The 19,557-nt window shown below is 39.1% G+C and overlaps 1 protein-coding gene across 5 annotated transcripts in view; it reads left to right on the forward strand.

Annotated features, from left to right (window-relative positions):
- INTS6 (integrator complex subunit 6) overlaps window positions 1-19,557 on the forward strand; it is a 76,180-nt gene that overhangs the window by 40,143 nt on the left and 16,480 nt on the right. For 4 of the 5 annotated variants that reach the window (XM_077810920.1, XM_077810910.1, XM_077810934.1 and 1 more), the window contains 10 exons: window positions 216-370; window positions 8,294-8,446; window positions 8,636-8,768; window positions 9,341-9,435; window positions 9,943-10,053; window positions 11,871-12,086; window positions 12,199-12,325; window positions 13,891-14,033; window positions 14,788-15,022; window positions 17,592-17,966. In XM_077810920.1, coding sequence (XP_077667046.1) covers window positions 216-370; window positions 8,294-8,446; window positions 8,636-8,768; window positions 9,341-9,435; window positions 9,943-10,053; window positions 11,871-12,086; window positions 12,199-12,325; window positions 13,891-14,033; window positions 14,788-15,022; window positions 17,592-17,966 — 1,743 coding nt within the window. The remainder of the gene's footprint in view (window positions 1-215; window positions 371-8,293; window positions 8,447-8,635; window positions 8,769-9,340; window positions 9,436-9,942; window positions 10,054-11,870; window positions 12,087-12,198; window positions 12,326-13,890; window positions 14,034-14,787; window positions 15,023-17,591; window positions 17,967-19,557) is intronic. The other variant, XM_077810926.1, reaches the window with a different exon arrangement.

The raw sequence follows: 19,557 nt of genomic DNA on the forward strand, positions 1-19,557 counted from the left end.
TGTTACTCAACTCTAAATTAGTTAGCATTCCTGCTGGAAATGCTAAAAATTACTTGGAAACTGGTATATACTATTGTTGTGGTTTCTAATATACTTTTAAGGATATCCCTCTTAAGGTGTATAAAAATCCTTGCACACTCCATTTAAAGTGTTTAAATAATTTGAAATACTATATAATTAAATATAGAGTTATGGAGGTAATTTTTTTTTTATAGATGGACAGATGGATATAGCTAGGTCTTTTGGACCCCAACCTTGGCACAGCTGTCACAAACTTATCTATGTCAGACCAAACCCTAAAACTGGAGTTCCCATAGGCCATTGGCCTGTTCCGGAATCCTTTTGGCCAGATCAAAATTCTCCAACATTGGTAAGTCCTTGAAGTGAGGGAAAAATCATTTAACTGTTTCCTGTTCATGGGTTTTAAATCCTGGGTTACCTGGTTCAAATATAAGCACTGTAAAGGAAATTCAGGCTAGCGTCTGCTGCATTTCTTTTCAGAAACAGATGTTTCAACTGCTGTGAATAAGATACTGCGTGGCAATTAACACACTATGTTCATTGTGGAATAATTGCATAAGAGTCATCTGCTTCTTTAAGAAACAAACTGCCTATAAGACTTTTATTGCTAACATCTGAGCACAATGCTGTGAACGTTAAACATCTTACTTAAATGTATCTCTTTGGAGTTTGAACAGAGATCAAACTGAGAATTTTCCCTTAAGACACAATTTAGAATGCAAACAAAGATCCTAGAACTGATGCATGTTCGTCTCTTTATCATGTGAACTATCATATTTAACCATCCAAAAGACATACTATTGCTGGTTAGGGGCGGGGCGGGGGGGGCACTTCTATGTAAATATCTCCTAAATTGGGAAAAGGTAAAAGCTAGTGGTGACAGTGTTCTTTCAATGCAGAAGTGGCAGAGTTGGCCCGTATCTCCTGTTGTTCAGTGTAGCAGTGCTTCTAATCTACCACAAATAGAAACTTTACCTCACATTGTAAAAAGTCTTCACTTGCAATACATTAGTTTTCTTTGTGCTCTATTTAATTACGAATAAAAGGATGTACCCATGCCAATTTGTATTAGTAATGTAGTATAATATAACAGTCAACACTGATTGAAAATATTAGTTGAACTGATGTAATTTTGGGCTATTTCCTGCTTTATAAGAGGATCTTCACTTTAGTCTTTGTGCCCTACCTCTGATTTATTAAAGTTTACAAACTTTAAGGTGTTCTGTGCATTTGGCTTGCAGAGAACATGAAATGCTTCAACTGAGTATAGAAAATGGAAGACTAGTGTGGTGTGTGGGAGTATTTTATTCTTAAATTTAGTTCTTATTTAGTTTGTGTATATTCATTGTCTCATTGTGCCCAGTCCAGTAAGACATACACAGCCTTCTGAGCTGTATGGCAGGCTAGCCTATTCTGAAGAAAAATTAAACTCCTGCAACTGTTTAAAAAACAAACACCTCCTCCCCCCAAAAAAACAAACAAACAAAAAAAACCAACGTTGTGCACTTGGGTATTATGGAGCTGTTTTTTCATTCATCTGAGTCTGGACTTAACACAGTTTTATGAATTACTGCTCTAGGCCCGTGGTTCCCACACTTTCTAGTAGTGCGGCTCTTTTAAAGATATTTCAAAACTTGGTGTCTCCCCTCAACCAAGTACCCCCCCCCCCCCGTTTTTTTAAATAAAAACTTACTTGGGACAATAGAGTTCAGATGATTTTGAAACTTTATTAAACTACACACCGTTTAATTATATAATCTGATTTAATCTGGGTTTTTAAAACTAATTTGAAAATATGGATTGCTTGGCATGTTTGGACACAGACTAATATTTTAGTGACAAGGATGGGTCTGTTAAATAAAAGTTCAACTATTGTACCTGCTTTGACCAATCTCGCATAACTATGGCCTGCTATGTCTTAACTGACTGCCTATCCAGTTTTTTTGCTGCCGCTGGTCAGAACCTCCAGGGCCTGGAACTTTCCTTTGATTCCTTCAATCTGTAATAAGTTAGCCATGGTGCCTTTTGTATATAGTTCCTGATAGTAAGTTTTAAATAGTTTTATAGTTTTTAGCAGTTTTGTAGTTAATTTCCCAACTTGGGGACCTTCTCTATCCCCATACCCCCTTGTGAGTACTGGGGAGAACTTGGGACTTCAAACTCTGTGTCCTGCCCACATTCGGTCTTCGTCAGCAACAATGACCAGCTCTATCTGTCGTGTCTCGGGAAGGCACACGTCGCAGCTAGGTGTATTATCTGCCGCTCTTTCCCAAGCCATAGGCATGACATGAGGGAATTCTGGCTTAGAAAAGACCTCATGCAGAAGGCCACAAAGCTAGCGTCGGACACAGACTGAGGCAACCCCTGAACATCAGCGTGAATTGACACAGAGCACATTTCCTGCCAGAAGCTCTGACTGTTGCAGGGTGATCCATACCCACAGATTCCCCCCTTCAGCATCTTGTCAGGAGACGGAACACTTGGACAAGCATAAGAGCACCCTCTAGTTCTGCTTCAAAGACGTCCAATACAACTTTGCCTAAATCGAGCAAATCTGCTTGTTCAAACCCTAAAGACGTTGGACATCCTGAGTCCCCGGGCCATGACTCTAAAGCTCATAAATACAGGGCTTTATCAGTATTAGACTCTGTACCAATAACATCCACTCCACTGGTACCATCCAAGGCAAAAAGATGATCCATTGATTCCAGCATGATCACAGCTTCTACCACTGAAGGTACCATCACTTGATCGCACACCGGCCACACGGAGCCTCCCTCCTCCAGCCTTGACAGCACAAATGGATTGGACTCCTTGTACGCCAGAGAGATCAGACTTATACTACACTGGAGGATATCTTTGCTCTTTATGAGTCTCAGTTTTCCCCCATCATTTGGGACCTTCTCTCCTGACTCCACCAGGGGATGTACTTTTGATAGAAGCCTATCTCCTCTTCTATCTGCTAGCTGTGCTTTTCTTCCGCCAAAACTGTTGATTCCATTGTTGGATCCAGACCCGTTTTTCCCCTTCCTCAGCAGAATTCGAACCTCTAGAAGAGCCGTCATCTCCTCCAAGAAACATTAGTCCAGATAGGAGACCGAGCCTTCTGGTACCAACATCTGCCTCGACATTTGCCTCAGGACCGTTTGTACCCCATGCCTTTGAGCCCCCCACAACTGCCTCCTGAACCAACAGGATAGCTATACTGGAGAACCTGGGACCTGTGTGTCAGATATAGAGAGCCCATGTATTCTGCAAGGGAATCATTTCACCATTCCCTTCTAAGGGAAGAGTCAGAGACTCCTCCTGAGACCCCATAGAAGAGGAGGAATATGAAACAGTTCCATCTCTAATAACAAAATTACCGTCTTCATCGCCCAATGAAGCAGTCATCCTGGCATCTCTGTCCCCTCGGAACAATCATAAACAGATTCACAATTCATTGCAAAGCGTGGCCAGAACAACTCCAGATCTCCCTAGAGGAGGCCTGGGACCCTCAATACAAACTCCCGGATATCCTGCAAACCACCAGCTCCAGTTAATAAAGCTATTCTGGAACCTGCTAGAGCAGCGTGGCAGACATAACCACATACCCCACTACTCCCAAGAGGGCATAGAGGTACTATTTTCTTCCAGCTAAGAGAGTGGAATTTCTTTTTACCCATGCTGCACCAAATGCTCTGGTCATCAAGGCTGCCAGGGAGGAATCTAGACAACAACGTTTTAAACCCACTCCTCATAACAAGGTGGCTAAACATCTAGTCCTATAGGGAAGGAAGGTTTTCACATCTACTAGCCTTCAGTTTTGTAAAGTGAACCATCAAGTGCGGTTGGACAAGTATAGCTATCTCAAATGCACAGATTTTTTTTGGATAAACTACCACAGCAGGACAGCGCTCTCTTCCAGGAGGTCATAGAAGAGGTTAAGCTGGTGACCAGAACCACACTTCAGTCAGCGATTGATGCAGCGGACATGTCATCTACATTGATAATAATAGCTATTGTGATTCACTGAGAGTTGTGGTTGCACACTTCAGGATTTCCCAGGAGGTCCAAATCACTGTGGAGGATTTTTACTCTCTGAGACCTATTTTTTCAATGAAAAGACAGATCAGTCCATACATGCTTTAAAGGACTCCGGGGCCACATGCTGCACCCTGGGAACATATACGCCTGCCCCAAAAAGGAAATATCACAGGCAGCCTTTCTAGACTGGCTCCTCCACAGTTGTATCATTAGTGATCTTATGACCTTCCTTTTAAGAGACACAAGGTACAGAACACTAGTTTCTCTGCACTTTGCATGTGTAAGGCATCATTTCAATTCAATCCCATCCTCCAATGAAAAGATATTTTTGACAGGAATTTGAGAGCTGCAAGCCATTTATGAGGCTGCCACTTCCCAACCGCCATATATTATTTGAGGGTTGTTTAGCACTCTGTTTCCATAACTGGAGTGCCATAACAGACAATTGAGTGTTAGATATCATTGTTACTATGCAGTCGGGTTTACTTATCTACCTCTTCCAAAACCCCCATTTTCAGTTAGGAGGTGGAATCCCTCCTCCAGTAAGGTGCAATAGAGCACTTAGAGATTTTTGCTCTACGTATTTCCAGGTTCCCAAAAAGAAGGTTGGAGACCTATTCTTTAACTTCACAATCTCAACAACGTTATTCACAAACCGATTTCACATATGAAAGACATTCTTTCACATGGCTGTTCACCCTGCCCATAATGGTGTTTTCTCAGATTTATGGTGGGTCCTGACCATTTTCCATACAGGGTGCTCTTATTTGGCCTCACCATTGCACCCCCCTCCCAGGTTTTTACCAAGGTCTTTCTGGTAATAACAGCTCATTTCAGACAGAACAGTTTCACCTTTTCCCCTTCTCTCAATGATCAGTTTCTCATTGCAAAGACATCTCAGGAAGCCCATAAGTCGACCACATCAATGCATTAACTACTTTCTTCCGACGGAATCGCTGTGAACTTTGAAAAGTCTCTCCTTACTCCAGTTCAGCCTGTAGACTTCACAAGGATCACCCTATATTCAGTTATGGCACGAACTTCCTTACCGTGGGACAGGTTTTGAACTACGAGCGCCCTAGTAGGTCAGGCTATACTCAACTCTCAAGCTCCAGTTAGAACTTATCTTTCCCTTCTGAGGCATATGGCTTCATGTACTTATGCTACCCCATTCACCAGACTCCTCCTATGTTCCATTCAGGTCTGGCTCCAGACAGTACATTCATCAACCAAACACAGCATGAACACCATGGTAACAATTCCTTCAAGAGTAATGTCTTCCCTGATCTGGTGGAAGGATCCCTATCAGGTATGTGTGGATGCACCCTTCTTACCATCTTTGCCAGACGAGATAAGTGTTACAGATGCTTCTCTCTTAGGCTACAGAGTCCTCATGGACAACCCTATGGTGCAGGGCACTTGGATACCCTGAGAAACCAGGGTGCACATCAACTTTCTGGAACTCCAGGCAGTTTGAGAAACTTGAGAGGGTTTTCTACAGTTCATCTCTTCCCGCTATGTCCTCAATGTCCGATAACATGACAACTATATTTTCCTGTGTGTAGAAGCAGTCATCCTGTGGAAGTGGTGTATGAAGAATTGAATCACCATGTTGGCAGCTTATCTTCCATGAATTCAAAATGTGTTGGAAGACACCCTCAGCAGGCATTTTGCCATCGATCACAAGTGGGAATTGCATGATTCGTTAATAAACATCATCTTTGCTCATTGAGGGACGTTTCCTTCTCAAACAAATGAGATGTAACACATACTGCTCCACAGGAGCTCTAGGGCTATACTCTCAGGGCAGTGCTTTCCTTCTTCCCTTATCAGACCATCTCAGCTATGCTTTTCCTCCCTAACCACTCCTTCCTCGGGTCCTGCAGAATATTCTTCAGGACCTGGCAAGTGACGTCCTTCTAGTCCCCGATTGGTCCAGACAGTTTTGGTTCCCAAATCTCCCACAACTGTCATCTGAGTCTCTGATCACCGTCCAATCCTTTCCTGATCTCTTGACACAGGAAAAGGGCAAGATCAAACATCCCAACTCTGAAGAGCTTCCTCTAATCTCTTAGTTTTTGGATGGGAATCGACATTAGAACATTACTGCTCTCAAGCTGTATAAACAATCCTTAATAGCAGAAAGATTTCCACTAGTAAATGCTATCCAGCCAAGTGGAAACGTTTTTTCATCTGGGTACATCAAAACATTTATCTCCCGAGTCAGTGGATATACCCCTCATTTTGGACTAGCTTTTCTCTCTCAAAACAGCTGGGCTTTCCCACAGCTCTGTATAAGTTCATCTGGCAGCAATCAGTACGTGCCATCCACTATCAGATGGTTGTTCAGTTTTCACTCACCTGTTGACTACCACATTCTTAAAGAGACTTATCAGAACTTTTCTGCCAGTAAAGGGAACATGTTCCTCATTGGGACTTGCATCTTGTACTTTCGGCACTCCCAAAGCCTCCCTTTGAACCAGTATCTACATGTTCCATGTGTCACTTATTAATGAAAGTTGATTTCCTTATGGCCACCACCTCAGATGGAAGGGTGGTTGAGCTAGGATCCCTAATGGTGGGTCCACCATTTGCTATATTCCATAAAGACAAAGTCTCTTTAGGACTATGTCCGGTATTCACTTCCAGAGTAGTTTCGGAGTTTCACATGAACCAGTGAGTACTTTGTTTTTTCCAAAACCGCATGCATCTGAAAAAAGGAGACCTCACTCCCTTGATGTGTGTGACATATTCTCGCCTGCTACCTGAAAAGGACAAAACAAAGTAGAAAATCACCTAGATAGTTTCTCGCTATAGCAGAACGAGTCTGAGGTCAAGTTATATCGTCGCAGAGGATCTCGGGGTATATCCTGCTTTACCAGTAGTTGCATCTTCCTTCCCCTCATAGGGTGAGAGCTTGTTCTACAAGAGCATAAGCAACTTCAATGGTATTGCTTCAGGAAGTACCCTTATTTATGGGGGAATTCTGCACCAAAAAAATAAAAATTAAGCGCACGATATTTTAAAATTCTACATATTTTGTCAAAATAACAATATGATCATAAGAACATAGCTAAGGCTATGATTTGATCATGGAGGTCGTGGACCGCAGACCTCCGCTGGGAGCTGCAGGGTACCCCCACCTCCTCTGGTGGCTGGGAGCTGCGGGGTATCCCTGCAGTTTGGAGTGAAAGGGGTCCCCTGCCAGCTCCCCAACCCCCGCAGGCAGTGGGGGATACCTGGTAGCTCCCCAGCGGGTGGGGGAGGGGTAAGCAGGGAGTAAGCAGGGTGGGCCCTCGGGGAAGGGGCGGGGTAGATTCTGGGTTGACCTTGAATTCAAAACATGATCTTGTGCGTAAAAGGGTTGGAGACCACTGCTGTAAAACATGTTTTCTAATCTTCTTGTCATTCTTGTGGCTATGCTCTGAACCTTCTCCAATTTATCAACATCCTTCTTGTATTGTGGGTACTGGAACTGGACATAGTATTCCAGCCGTGGTTGCACCAGTGCCAAATGACCTCTACTCCTACTCAAGATTCCCCCTGTTCATGCATCTCAGGATTTCATTAGCTCTTTTGGCCACTTCATCACGCTGGGAGCTCATGTTCAGCTGGTTATCCCCCACGCTCCATCCCTGTCCCCAAATCTTTTTCATACTCACTACTTCCCAGGATAGAGTTCCCCTATCCTGTAAGCATGGGCTACACTCTTTGTTCCCAAATGTCTACATTTACATTTAGTTGTATTAAAATTCATATTGTTCGTTTGTGCCCAGTGTACCAAGCGACCTAGATTGCTCTGAATCAGAGACCTGACTTCTTCATTGTTAACAGAAAAATTGGGGGAGTGGTTATCTGTAAACTTTATCAGTAGTGATTTCATTTTCTTCCCAGTCATAAATAAAGATGTTAAATAGAGTAGGATAATCTACTCCATTTGCAAATCATTGTCCTTGCCTGACCTGTTGACTTAGCAGTTAAAATACTTAGCTTTTACTTTCTAAATATACTTACTCTATATTAAGATAGTATTTACTACCTACCTAAACCCAACAGCTGTTCAAGGTTCAATAAGATGAAATATTAAGTTAGTGTTCATATTTCTTTATTTCAGAGACACATTAACAGATACTAAGGGACAATTTTCAAAAACACTTTTATATTGTTTCAGAGTAAGATTTAGTATGCATAGATCTTGTATTTGTTGGTGCAGACCCACACTTAACAGCTGAATGTTTCTGTTTAGCCACCTCGCACATCTCACCCTGTAGTGAAGTTCTCCTGCACTGACTGTGAACCAATGGTCATTGACAAACTGCCTTTTGATAAATATGAGTTAGAACCTTCACCGCTGACCCAGTTTATCCTGGAAAGGAAATCTCCTCAGACGTGTTGGCAGGCAAGTTGAATATGTACTAACTAAAGGACATTTAGCTGAGAAATAGTATTCTGTAAATAACTTGAAATTAAATTATAATTATATGTGTTGATTTACTGTAAATTCACTGACATCAGACCTTTAACTTAGAACTCGCACTTAAAAAATATTTATGTACAACATGAATTACACGAACTCTTCTTATTGCAGGTGTATGTGAGCAATAGTGCAAAATATAGTGAACTTGGCCATCCTTTTGGTTACTTGAAAGCCAGTACAGCACTGAATTGTGTGAACCTGTTTGTGATGCCTTACAATTATCCAGTCCTCCTTCCCCTCTTAGGTAAATACAGCTTTCTCAAATCCTTCTGATGTGGTAGGCAGATGGAAAATTGCTTCAGCCTAGTTACATTTTTTGTGTTATTAATGCTACTGTTAATAATCATAAGCCTATACAAATCCAAAACATTAAGAACGTAATATTCCTACTGAAAAGAGAACTTCTAATTTTTCTGACACCTACTATATTCATGATTCACTTATCAAAAAATTGCTACCATTCCTGAATCTGAGTATAATCCTGTTGATTTCTAAAAATGAGTGTTTATTGTTCAGGTATCTTACTCCCTTTCTAATATGCTGTGACTGCCACTTCCCCCCCTGCTGCTACTGCAAAGGCACTCTTTTCCCACTCCCATGGATCTGATGAGTTAGATTTTATAAATATGATACAAGATTCTGCCTTCCTTACAAATCTCATGGATTGCATCCAATAGTGATTAGCTCGGATTAAGCCTTAGTGTAGTAGGACGAACCTTTAGAAGAAATGTTCTTAGAAAATGTGTGGTGAGTGATGCCTTATATTAAGAAACGCACCTCTCATTTAACTTTATCTCTGTTTGTATAACTTCTTAGATGACTTATTCAAAGTACACAAAGCAAAGCCAACCTTAAAATGGCGGCAGTCATTTGAAAGCTATTTGAAGACAATGCCTCCTTACTATCTAGGGGTAAGATGATTTATTGTACTTGCTTTTTAAAATTGCTGCTGTATCCTATAATTTATGGTAAACTTGTATCTTCAGTTATTAGCTTGTTCTGTTAACTGCCTTCTTTTGGATTATATTTTATAAAGCAATTAGGATGTTCTGAACATAATAAAAGATTAATGTGTACAAATCTAGGATTTCACATTTATGGCGTCATGTATGCCCCTGGAAGAATAACTTTCCTAAAATTTACATTAATGTCTTGACTTTTCCCTTTGACCATAATATTATAAAAACTTGGTCAGGTATAATTACTGCTTGAACTATACCTCCACGAACATTTAATAATTCCGCATTAATGTTGCAATACTTAAAGGAAACGGATGTTATGATGTTGTCTTCAGGGGTTGCAAATTCACTTTGAAATGAATGCATTAAGCAATATTGTGCTTTTAATTCTTGCTACAAACTTAAGGGTACAAATGTACAAGGATATAAATATGTAAGTGTATATATTACTTGTTTCAGCCTTTGAAGAAAGCTGTGAGAATGATGGGAGCACCTAACCTTATAGCAGACAGTGTGGAATATGGACTTAGTTACAGTGTCATTTCATACCTCAAAAAGTTGAGTCAACAGGTAATGTTGATGCAAAAGAGCAGTAAAAAATGAAAACTAAAATTAAAAAACACTGTTATACTAATATCAGACTAACTTGAAAATATCAGTGAACCATGTTGGTTCTCATAGTAAAGGGGCAAGAAACCTCAAGTTACCTGAATTCCTACATGTGATTACTGTTGGTACATTTTCCATTCTCTGAATTAGTTGAAAACTTTGTTTATAGACTAAACTGTACATACATACTGAAATGTGGCTGATTGGATGACTCAAGGTATATAGTATACGAGCAGTATTTTCATATGTGCCAACTTGAATATATTTGTGATTAAAAAGGCGCAGTCCTTTCTGCTCTGTGCTAAAAATCACCTGGCATGAGATTAGGGATTTGTGCCTATATGTAATTGGGCCAAAATGTAGCCGCCTTTCCTATTTGGCCCATAGTTTTTGAAGTGCTTCAGGATCCATAAAAAATGAAAGGCATTAGCTAAATATAAAACATCAACAGTGCCTTTCATCCCTATCGAAGTGCTTGCTTACAAATGAAACAGGCACAGAATGGACAAGGTTACACCCCAAGCCACTGGCAGTGGTGGGGAATCGAATCCACATCTCCCGGCTAGTCTCCTGCTCTAGCAGCTAAAAACCATTGATTTCCCATTATCACTTATGTTTTGTGTTGTCAAACTTTTTTTTTGGATAATCACAAAATTGAGTAGCTTTGACACAAATGGATGTAGAGATGCAAGTATTAATGCCTTTGTATGTTAAAATTTCATAAAGTTTAAAAATCTTCAATATAAATATTATTTTTTAAACTCCTAGCTATAGCCTGTGGAAATCTGTGATGAATCTTACCAAATTGTGTGATCATTTTGCTCAAAAAATCTGCATAATATATAAATCTGTATATTTATACATTTTTGGCTCAAAATACATAAAATACATTGTTCTACAGTATGTTTTAGCTACGTTAGAGTATACAGTGATCCTTCTTCAAATATTTGTTTCCTTTTGAAAAATTCTACTCGTTTAAGAGAGTTCTGTTCTTAAAATGGGAAATAACATTTGATCTTGCAGCATGGAAGGAACTTCTCAAGTGCAGCCTCTGAATAAACACTATATAGCAGTCAGAAGTTCTCAAATGATTTTTGGCTCATTGTTCAGATGTATTCTGCCAAACTACTAGTGATACATTTTAGAGCATATTTATTTTGGGACATACTGGGCAGGTGAAAAATTATTGGCTGTGGTGGATTGTCTGCCAAATGGAGGAAGAATCAAAAGATTGCTGTGTGTTCCCTCATTTTGTTGGAGTTGAACTGCTTCTTCCTTGCTTTAATCTCTGGTTCTTTTCTTATCTTCTGTTGACTTTTTAAAAAAAGAAATTGACACAATCATATGAGTCCATAATAAATACAGTTAAATGAGATAAGTTACTTTGAGAATTCTAAGACTTCAGCTGTTTTCACAGAGAAAAGTGAAATCCATGAGCACATGCAGAAATTGTGGCACAGTTTTCCTATAATGGTAATCAAGGCATTTTTATGAAAATAAAAGCATTGCATGCATATTGGTGCATAGATACTATAATGGGCACCCTAGAAATACCTAAAAGAGCTAGACACAAAAACTGTTTACCATATTCTAATGATTTAGAATTGTAATAGTACATTCAGCAAACCACCTTAAACACTCTTCCACATTATATTTTTTATAGTGTATTAGCACATTGCCGAATCTTCTAGGTGAGAATTAGGAATGAATTTAATATTCTGACTAATCATTTTAAGAGTATATTGTCAATTTTATTTATTTATTTATTTCAAATTAAGGCCAAAATAGAGTCCGATAGAGTCATTGGCTCTGTAGGCAAAAAGGTAGCGCAAGAGACTGGAATTAAGGTCAGAAGCAGATCACACAACCTGTCTATGGCACATAGGAACGATTTTCAACAACTGCTACAGGGGATTACTGGGGAAATTCCTCATAGACTTCTAGACCTCAATATGAAGGAGTATGCTGGGTTCCAAATAGCTTTGCTGAATAAGGTAAGCACCATTATGTGTAATGTTGTTATTTTCAATACACTTCCATTGAAGTATTAGATGTTATTTCATATGTAGTATTAATCAAAGCTTTATTATATTGCTGCAACTGTAGGAATTGAAACCTCAGACATTTAGAAATGCTTATGATATACCCCGAAGGAATCTTTTGGATCACTTAACAAGAATGAGGTCTAATCTTATGAAGATAACTCGCAAGTTTCTCAAAGGACAAGATGAAGGTTAGATTTCTTGGTTTATTGTTTGCATATCTTAATATATGTAGTAGTTAGTACTATTAGCATAATTTTGTATAGTGTTCTGAATGGAGTTGAGCCTTCTTCAATAGATGCTTAGCTAGGAGGTTTTCTTTCTGAAATGAACTTATTCTAAGATTGCAGCTGTTGCACATGAACCCCAGTGACTTTTCTTGGGCTTTTCCACTACACCTTTATTATAAGTTAGACATTTTCCAATGGCTCATAGAAGACACATCTTGTCTTCTGTTTAATTTCTTTGACTGTCCTTGTCTTAAGAACAGTCTTGTTTTCATCAGCTTTTGATTCTTTTGTTTGTTTTTGTTTCACTTCTTTTTTCCAGCTTTCTGGGTATATCAAAGGAAATATCTTCTAGACAGTCCTGGACACTGAAGTCCTCTGTCCATATAATAGGTACATAATAGGCACTGGTAGAACAAGCTTTCCCCCCTGCATCCTGCCAACTTGCCTCTCCCTTGACCTGAAAGGAGAGTAGTTGTCTCCATGCTAATTCAGTTTTTTTCTCTCTCTGGTGACTTTCAGCAGGCAATACAATAACCTGTGCTAGCCATAAATGACAGTAGTAGTAGTAAAAAGAAAAGGAGTACTTGTGGCACCTTAAAAACTAACAAATTTATTTGAGCATAAGCTTTTGTGAGCTACAGCTCAGGAAAGCTTATGCTCAAATAAATTAGTATCTAAGGTGCCACAAGGCCTCCTTTTCTTTTTGCGAATACAGACTAACACGGCTGCTGCTCTGAAAGTAGTAGTAGTAGAGCTCAAAAGTAGAAGTACTCTGCAGTTAAAGTGCTTCATTACACTGTGGCACCTGATGAGTAGAAGACAATAATGGAAAGAATGAAATAAGAATAGACAGAGAGAAATGAAAAAGAACAAGAAAAAATAGGACTTCCAATAACATTTCTAGATTACGAATATTAGTCTGGTCTAAGTAGCGATAGAATGTCACTACCATTCAGTGTTTATTAAAAAAGTTGTGTCCAGTTCCTGGAGAGGTGTCCATATTACAACTGACATTAATTCTAGTGTAATCTGCTACCCAGCCTACCTCCTTGCTGAGCAAAGGATTGATGGGTGAATTTTGACATGTTGTGCGGTCAAGAAGACATTGAGGACCTGAATCACAAGGACCCTTAAGAAAATGCTGAATTTTGTTTTAAGTGTGTACAAGATTACAAGTATCTTGTACCTTGCTGACAATATTAGAAAGGACATTTCTCAAGTTGTTGGTGTTTTACTTCTAATTAATAAAATGTCTTCATGTTTTTGGCAGTTATGAAGGGGCTTTTGAGTAATCATAGTTCAGAGTAGCATGTAAAGTGGAATATTAGATAATAATTTCATACATCAGTGTAGTAGTAGCCTCAGTGCATTTTACAATTAATGTGTTCAGATTATCCTGATCAAAAACATGGGATATGAAAATGTGGATGTGTGAAATACATCCAGAATTAAATGCTGACAAAACAGTGTCATACTGTTTCTATAGGCATAGTCTTTTGATAAAAAACTGTCTTCAATTCCAATAGATCAAGTTCACAGTGTACCAATAGCACAAATGGGAAATTATCAGGAGTACCTAAAGCAGATACCATCTCCTCTTCGAGAGCTTGACCCTGATCAACCCCGAAGGCTACATACATTTGGTAATCCATTTAAATTGGACAAGAAGGTAATTTCTCTGTAGTACTCTTTTTGTGTAAAACTAGTGCTGTGGAATTTGTATGTGTTGCTAACTAGAGGCCATCAAAGTGCATAGGAAAAGAAGGCCACTATATTTCTTAAGAAATTTCCTCAACCTTTTTCAGACCACTTGTTTTCTCATGGAGGGACAGGCTTGATTAGAAATCACTTATGAAAGCTCTGCATTTTTTAGTATGAAATATTCATATGTTGTGAAATTTCCAACACCCTACCCTTTTTTCACTCCCCCACCCCCCCTTTTATTAAACCCCTTCCTTAGCAAAAGCTTGCATTAACTTGATGGCTTCTCTAGTTTTCCACTAGCCCAAGGACATGGATTCTCAATCCCTCACAAATCCAGGCCTTTGACTTGACTTCAGTGAATTCCCAAGATAGTTGAATATTTAACTGACTAAAAATTACCTTGCATTTGACTCCAGTTTAGAGGTCATGTTTTACAGACAAATTTTATAACCATAGTCAGCTTTCTTACTTGGCATATTGTTTATAGTGTGGTCTTCAATACATCATCCCTCTCAAAGTAAGTCATTTGCCCAGGTTTTTTTTAATTGGCATTTGAGAGAAGCCAAGACAAGGTGGTATATTTTCCTGATTGGATTGTCTTATATCTGGCAAAAGTCAGGAAATTGTTGGATATGTGATATATTTTTTGTTAAACTTGCTGTGCAAGATAACACAAATTTGAGAGTTTTTTTTTTAAAAACCAGATTTATTTGTTACAGGGAATGATGATAGATGAAGCAGATGAATTTGTATCAGGGCCTCAAAATAAGCACAAACGACCTGGAGAACCAAATATGCAAGGGATTCCTAAAAGACGTCGGTGTATGTCACCCCTTCTCAGAGGCCGGCCACAGACTCCTCCTGTCATGAACAATCATATTGGAGGAAAAGGACCACCTACACCTGTAATGCAAGCACAGCCAGATCTTGTTAAACCTATTCCTATTCTCAAAAGTAAGTGTAACTCTATTTCAGTTAATTTTTCCTGTTGCCTTCATTTGGTTCCTCTTCAGAAAATTCGCTTTACTGTTTATACAAAAAAATATTTCAGTTGGTCTACAACAAATACTTATCAAGAAAGTAAGCATGCTGTAGATTTCTCAAATGCGTGCATTTGAATATCCAGTTCCAAAATGTCAGTATGTAAATGTTCAGCCTTAATTATCCAATTACTTTGCTTATTTGGCACCTCATAGGTTTCAAACCTCTGCCATTCTTCTGTAATTTCAAAGCAATATAAAGGTTTCTGAAATTTGTTAACTATCTGCCATTGAAACACCACTTCCTAAAACTAAAACTACCTTGATGTGTACAAGGGAAAGTATTATACAATGTAGACAAAGGTACTTGTCCTATGCCTTTTAATTGTTTCACATACATACATTTTTAGGATTTAGTAATACATAAATTGATTGTGATTTTATAGTAAGTAAAATAAACGTCAGTGAAATTTATAGTAGTTACCCTCCCAGCAAATCTAAGAAGGGGAAGAATATGGGAGGGTTTCATATTTATAGACTTGCCATATTTGTTGATTGTTTACCTGCGCTCTTTATATTGAGGATTTATATTTTTCCTCCATAAATCACTCTTTTGAGCCCCTAATTATTTCTGTTGCTCTTTTCTTCCTCAGCATTTTTGTAATAAGAAAGTGGACATATTAATTTAACATTTCAGGTTCATTTGCACCAGAGACAAGTAGAGGGGTCCTTACCTTCCTGTTCTGTGATAGATGAAGAGTTTAAAAAAGGAATTTGATATTTCAGCCATTACATTTAACTCCTTTGTTACAAATAGGCCTACTTTTTTCTAGCACTCTTTTCTTAGCAATATTGAAAAGCTTTTTACTTTCCCCTTAGCTTTTTTAACTAACATTTTAACTCATTTTCTTGTATGCCCCATATTTTTTCATATATTACTAACTTAATATTGTAGTTCGATTTCCTTCCGTCATTTGACTTCCTGTATTAAGCAGATCCTTGTGAAATCAGTTGGTTAATCCTTATATTCAATTTCAGAGGAATTGTAGCTTGTTTTAATTATGGTGTCTTTAAGATTCCCTAGCTGCCTTGCACCATGGTACATTTAAAACCTTCCATCTTGTGGTGTTCACTGACTTTTTTAATTCCAAATTTTTATTCAGGTGGTGGTTGCATTTTCTTATTTTTGGTTCATAATCTTTCCCCTTGTAACACAGGAATCTATTAATTAGATAAGACCACACTTAAAATTAGATACTGCTATAAGGCATTCAAGTAGACATGCAAGAGTAATAGCCAGCACCTGATTTTAGCTGAATTTCAGCCTGGCCTCACTTCTTGCAGGTGTAATTTTGTGCTTGCAACTAAATGTTTTATTAAATCTTACTATTCAGATGGCAAAATATGACTGATTTGCAGATTCAAGTTAGGTATGCAGCGGATTAAGTAAGATTTCTTCCTATAAGTGTGGGCAGAAGAGTTCAGTTTTTGCAGGCACAAATTGTCCCTCTGAAAGAGAGGATGTCTGAAAAACTAGGGTCAGTCTTCTTTTGTGGTGTGACTTTTTTCCAGGAGGAAGTGTGTTGTACTTAACCTGGCCTGGAATAATTTTTGGACTTCTGGTAAAGGCATAAACAAATACATATTTTAAAGCTTTTCATATGGTAAAATACATTTTCAACCATTGTTGGTTGTTTGCTTTTCCACTTTGCTGATAAAATACAGAACATAGTGCATTTGAATTTGGCGGTTTGCAGTAATTTTCTCACTTCTCGGAGGTCGGACAATATTACAAATAAGCATGTAGTTCACAATCCTGTGGGAATTGACACCAGGGCAAATTACAATTGAATCACTGTATATAGTCAGAAGTACTGGGATATACCTTCTTATAACAAAATTTAGGAACCTTCTCAGTACAAAGAGTTTGTTTCCCCTCTTCTCTTTTAATACAGTGAATAAAGTAAAAGCAAGGCCAGTATATCCCTTTAAGTGGGTCTCACTGATATCTGATTACATTAGTGAGTACAATCTTTGATCTGACTCACTCCAAAATATTGCAACACACAAGCTTATCTGGTGAGCTTCGTTCCAGTGAAGAGTGAACTTTATTCCTTAATGTGGGCCTGTGTGTTGCACAGGGCCCTTGAGCCAGCCCTTCTGCACTGAGGTGAATTCTACCCATTAATCTTAATGGGACCAGGTAAGTAATTCGTCACAGAAACATCTTTTATCTTCTGTTCATTTGACTTCTTGCTTTGTTGCTAGTCTGTGTAACTCTTCCCGTTTCCTTATAAAGAATGCTTCCCTGTATTGCTAGACCATTACTCCTCAATGGACATTCCAGGGTGTTCTCTGCCACCAGCAACATCATCTTGGGACTCCCCCGGTGTTGCAGAAGTCTCTCTTACCTTCCTCTAAACCTACCTGCTGCAACATGACTGCACAAGACTAGATTACCCCGATATCTATCAATACATGATTTTGATGTTTATTAATGCGTGAGTGCCAGCTTGTCCCTCTTCATAGTCTTTATTTTTCAGCTTCAGAAACCAATAACGAGATTGCAGCGGATGATGTGATTGAGAATCATGTTGCAGACCCACTTTCATCAGATGTTTTTCCAAATGCTATGGATTCTGAATTTTCAGTGTCCTCTTCTCCATTCAATTCATTGGACGGACCAACAACTCATTCAGAGCATTTAGGCCATGAACATTTAGGAACTAATAACCTTAGCATTGATGAATTTATGAAAAATCATGAAGAGTCAGGTGGTAAAGAGCGAAGTACTCAAGAAAACTTGCCAGCATCTTCGCCCAACAAAGGGAAAAAAGTGATACATTCCAGAAGTGCGAGAGAGGTTAATATAGAACTAAAAGCACAAATTATGAAGGAGATTAGAAAGCCAGGAAGAAGTAAGTATAAGAACCCCAAACCACTATCTTTGTATCCAGATGATTGGAGAGACAACTAGACTCAGTTGAAATATTTAGACTAGAACATTGTATTTTGTAAGCTACTGAGTCATGCAAGAATTATAATAGAGATCTGTGATTACTAGCAGAAGTAAAAATAAGAGAAGAGAAACCTAATGTGTAGTAGAGAGGAAATCCTTTTAATTCAAAGTTTATAAGGCCTCCTTAGAAAGTTTGAAAATGTTTTCTTTCATACTTTCCTGAGTGGGTGGGTGGAATAGGACTAAATCCATCTGTGTTTATATTCAGATTTTGTACTTACCTACTTTGACAGTAGCCTAGATTTAGTACAATTGATTTTTACATTAAAGTTAACAACTTTTAATTTTTCTTTGAGTGATGGTCCCTATGTATATTCCACACGTGGGATAAGCATGTGCACCATGAGCTTGAGTCTGGAATATTTTTTTTTACAAGCAGTGTCCATTGGCCTGTACATGTGCCATAGCTCTCCTCGTGCACTGAAGCGAGGGCATAAAAGGTGGTGTGGGCTGACACCTTTCCAGTTCCTTCTTACTGTTGCAAGGTCTGAGTCAGAATCTTTGGTGTCCTCAGCTCTTTTTTTTTTTTTTACTGTGTCATTGCTGTAAGCTATTGTGTATAGTTAGTTTTAGTAGTCTACATAGTATAGTTAGTGTTTTTTTCCATTGTCTTCCCCACCCAGTAACTTTTTCCCCTTGAGAATGTCCATGGTTCCAGGGTTCAAAAACTGTTTCCTGCCCTCATTCATTTTTGGTGAGCAACTAACAACAATGTTGCCTCTGCTGCCTGTGTGAGGCTCATATTTCTGCCAAGGAAGGGTATAAAGATATGGATCTAATGGTTCAAACATCGGGACTGATGGTGAAGGCTCGGGATGAACAGCCAGTTGATCCATCCTACTGTGAAGAGTGTGGGATCCCTACCCTAGACACCCAGGATTGGTGTAGGAGTCCTATTTTTCCATCACCTGGACACTCACAACTGGCCCTGTTGGAATGTTTGGAAGGGGAGACTGAGGAAGATCATATGGTTCTGGGAGCAATCTTGTCGTCTTCACCAGATGAGGCGGTTACTCTATTTTCTGTGTCTCTGCCAGATGACTTGAAATAATATCACGAGCTCATGCCCAGGGTGGCTGCAGAGCTATAGATTCAGCTTGAGGAAGTCCTGGAACCGCAGCATATTTTTTTAAACATTCTGCAGCCTTCCTGTCCCAGTTGAGTGGCCCTCCTCATAAATGAGGCCATCATGGACACAGCACAGATAGTTGGCACACTCCTGCTTCTTGTGCTCCCACCTGTAACCGCTCTGAGAAGCACTACTTTGTTCCATCCATGGTGGGAGCTTTTGTTCTCTCACCCACTGCTAAACTCTTTGGTGGTTTAGGCAGCTACAAAGCAGCCCAAGCAACAGCACCCAAAGGCTACTCCCTCTGAAAAAGGACCCAGGTGACTCAGCCTTCTAGAGAGAAAGGTCTTCTCTTCCACCTCCCTCCAGTTCAGGATCTCAGGTGATCAGGCCCGCTTGTCCAAATATGATTTTTACTAAT

Source organism: Eretmochelys imbricata, chromosome 1 (assembly GCF_965152235.1).
Source record: "Eretmochelys imbricata isolate rEreImb1 chromosome 1, rEreImb1.hap1, whole genome shotgun sequence".
Lineage (NCBI taxonomy): Eukaryota > Metazoa > Chordata > Testudines > Cheloniidae > Eretmochelys > Eretmochelys imbricata.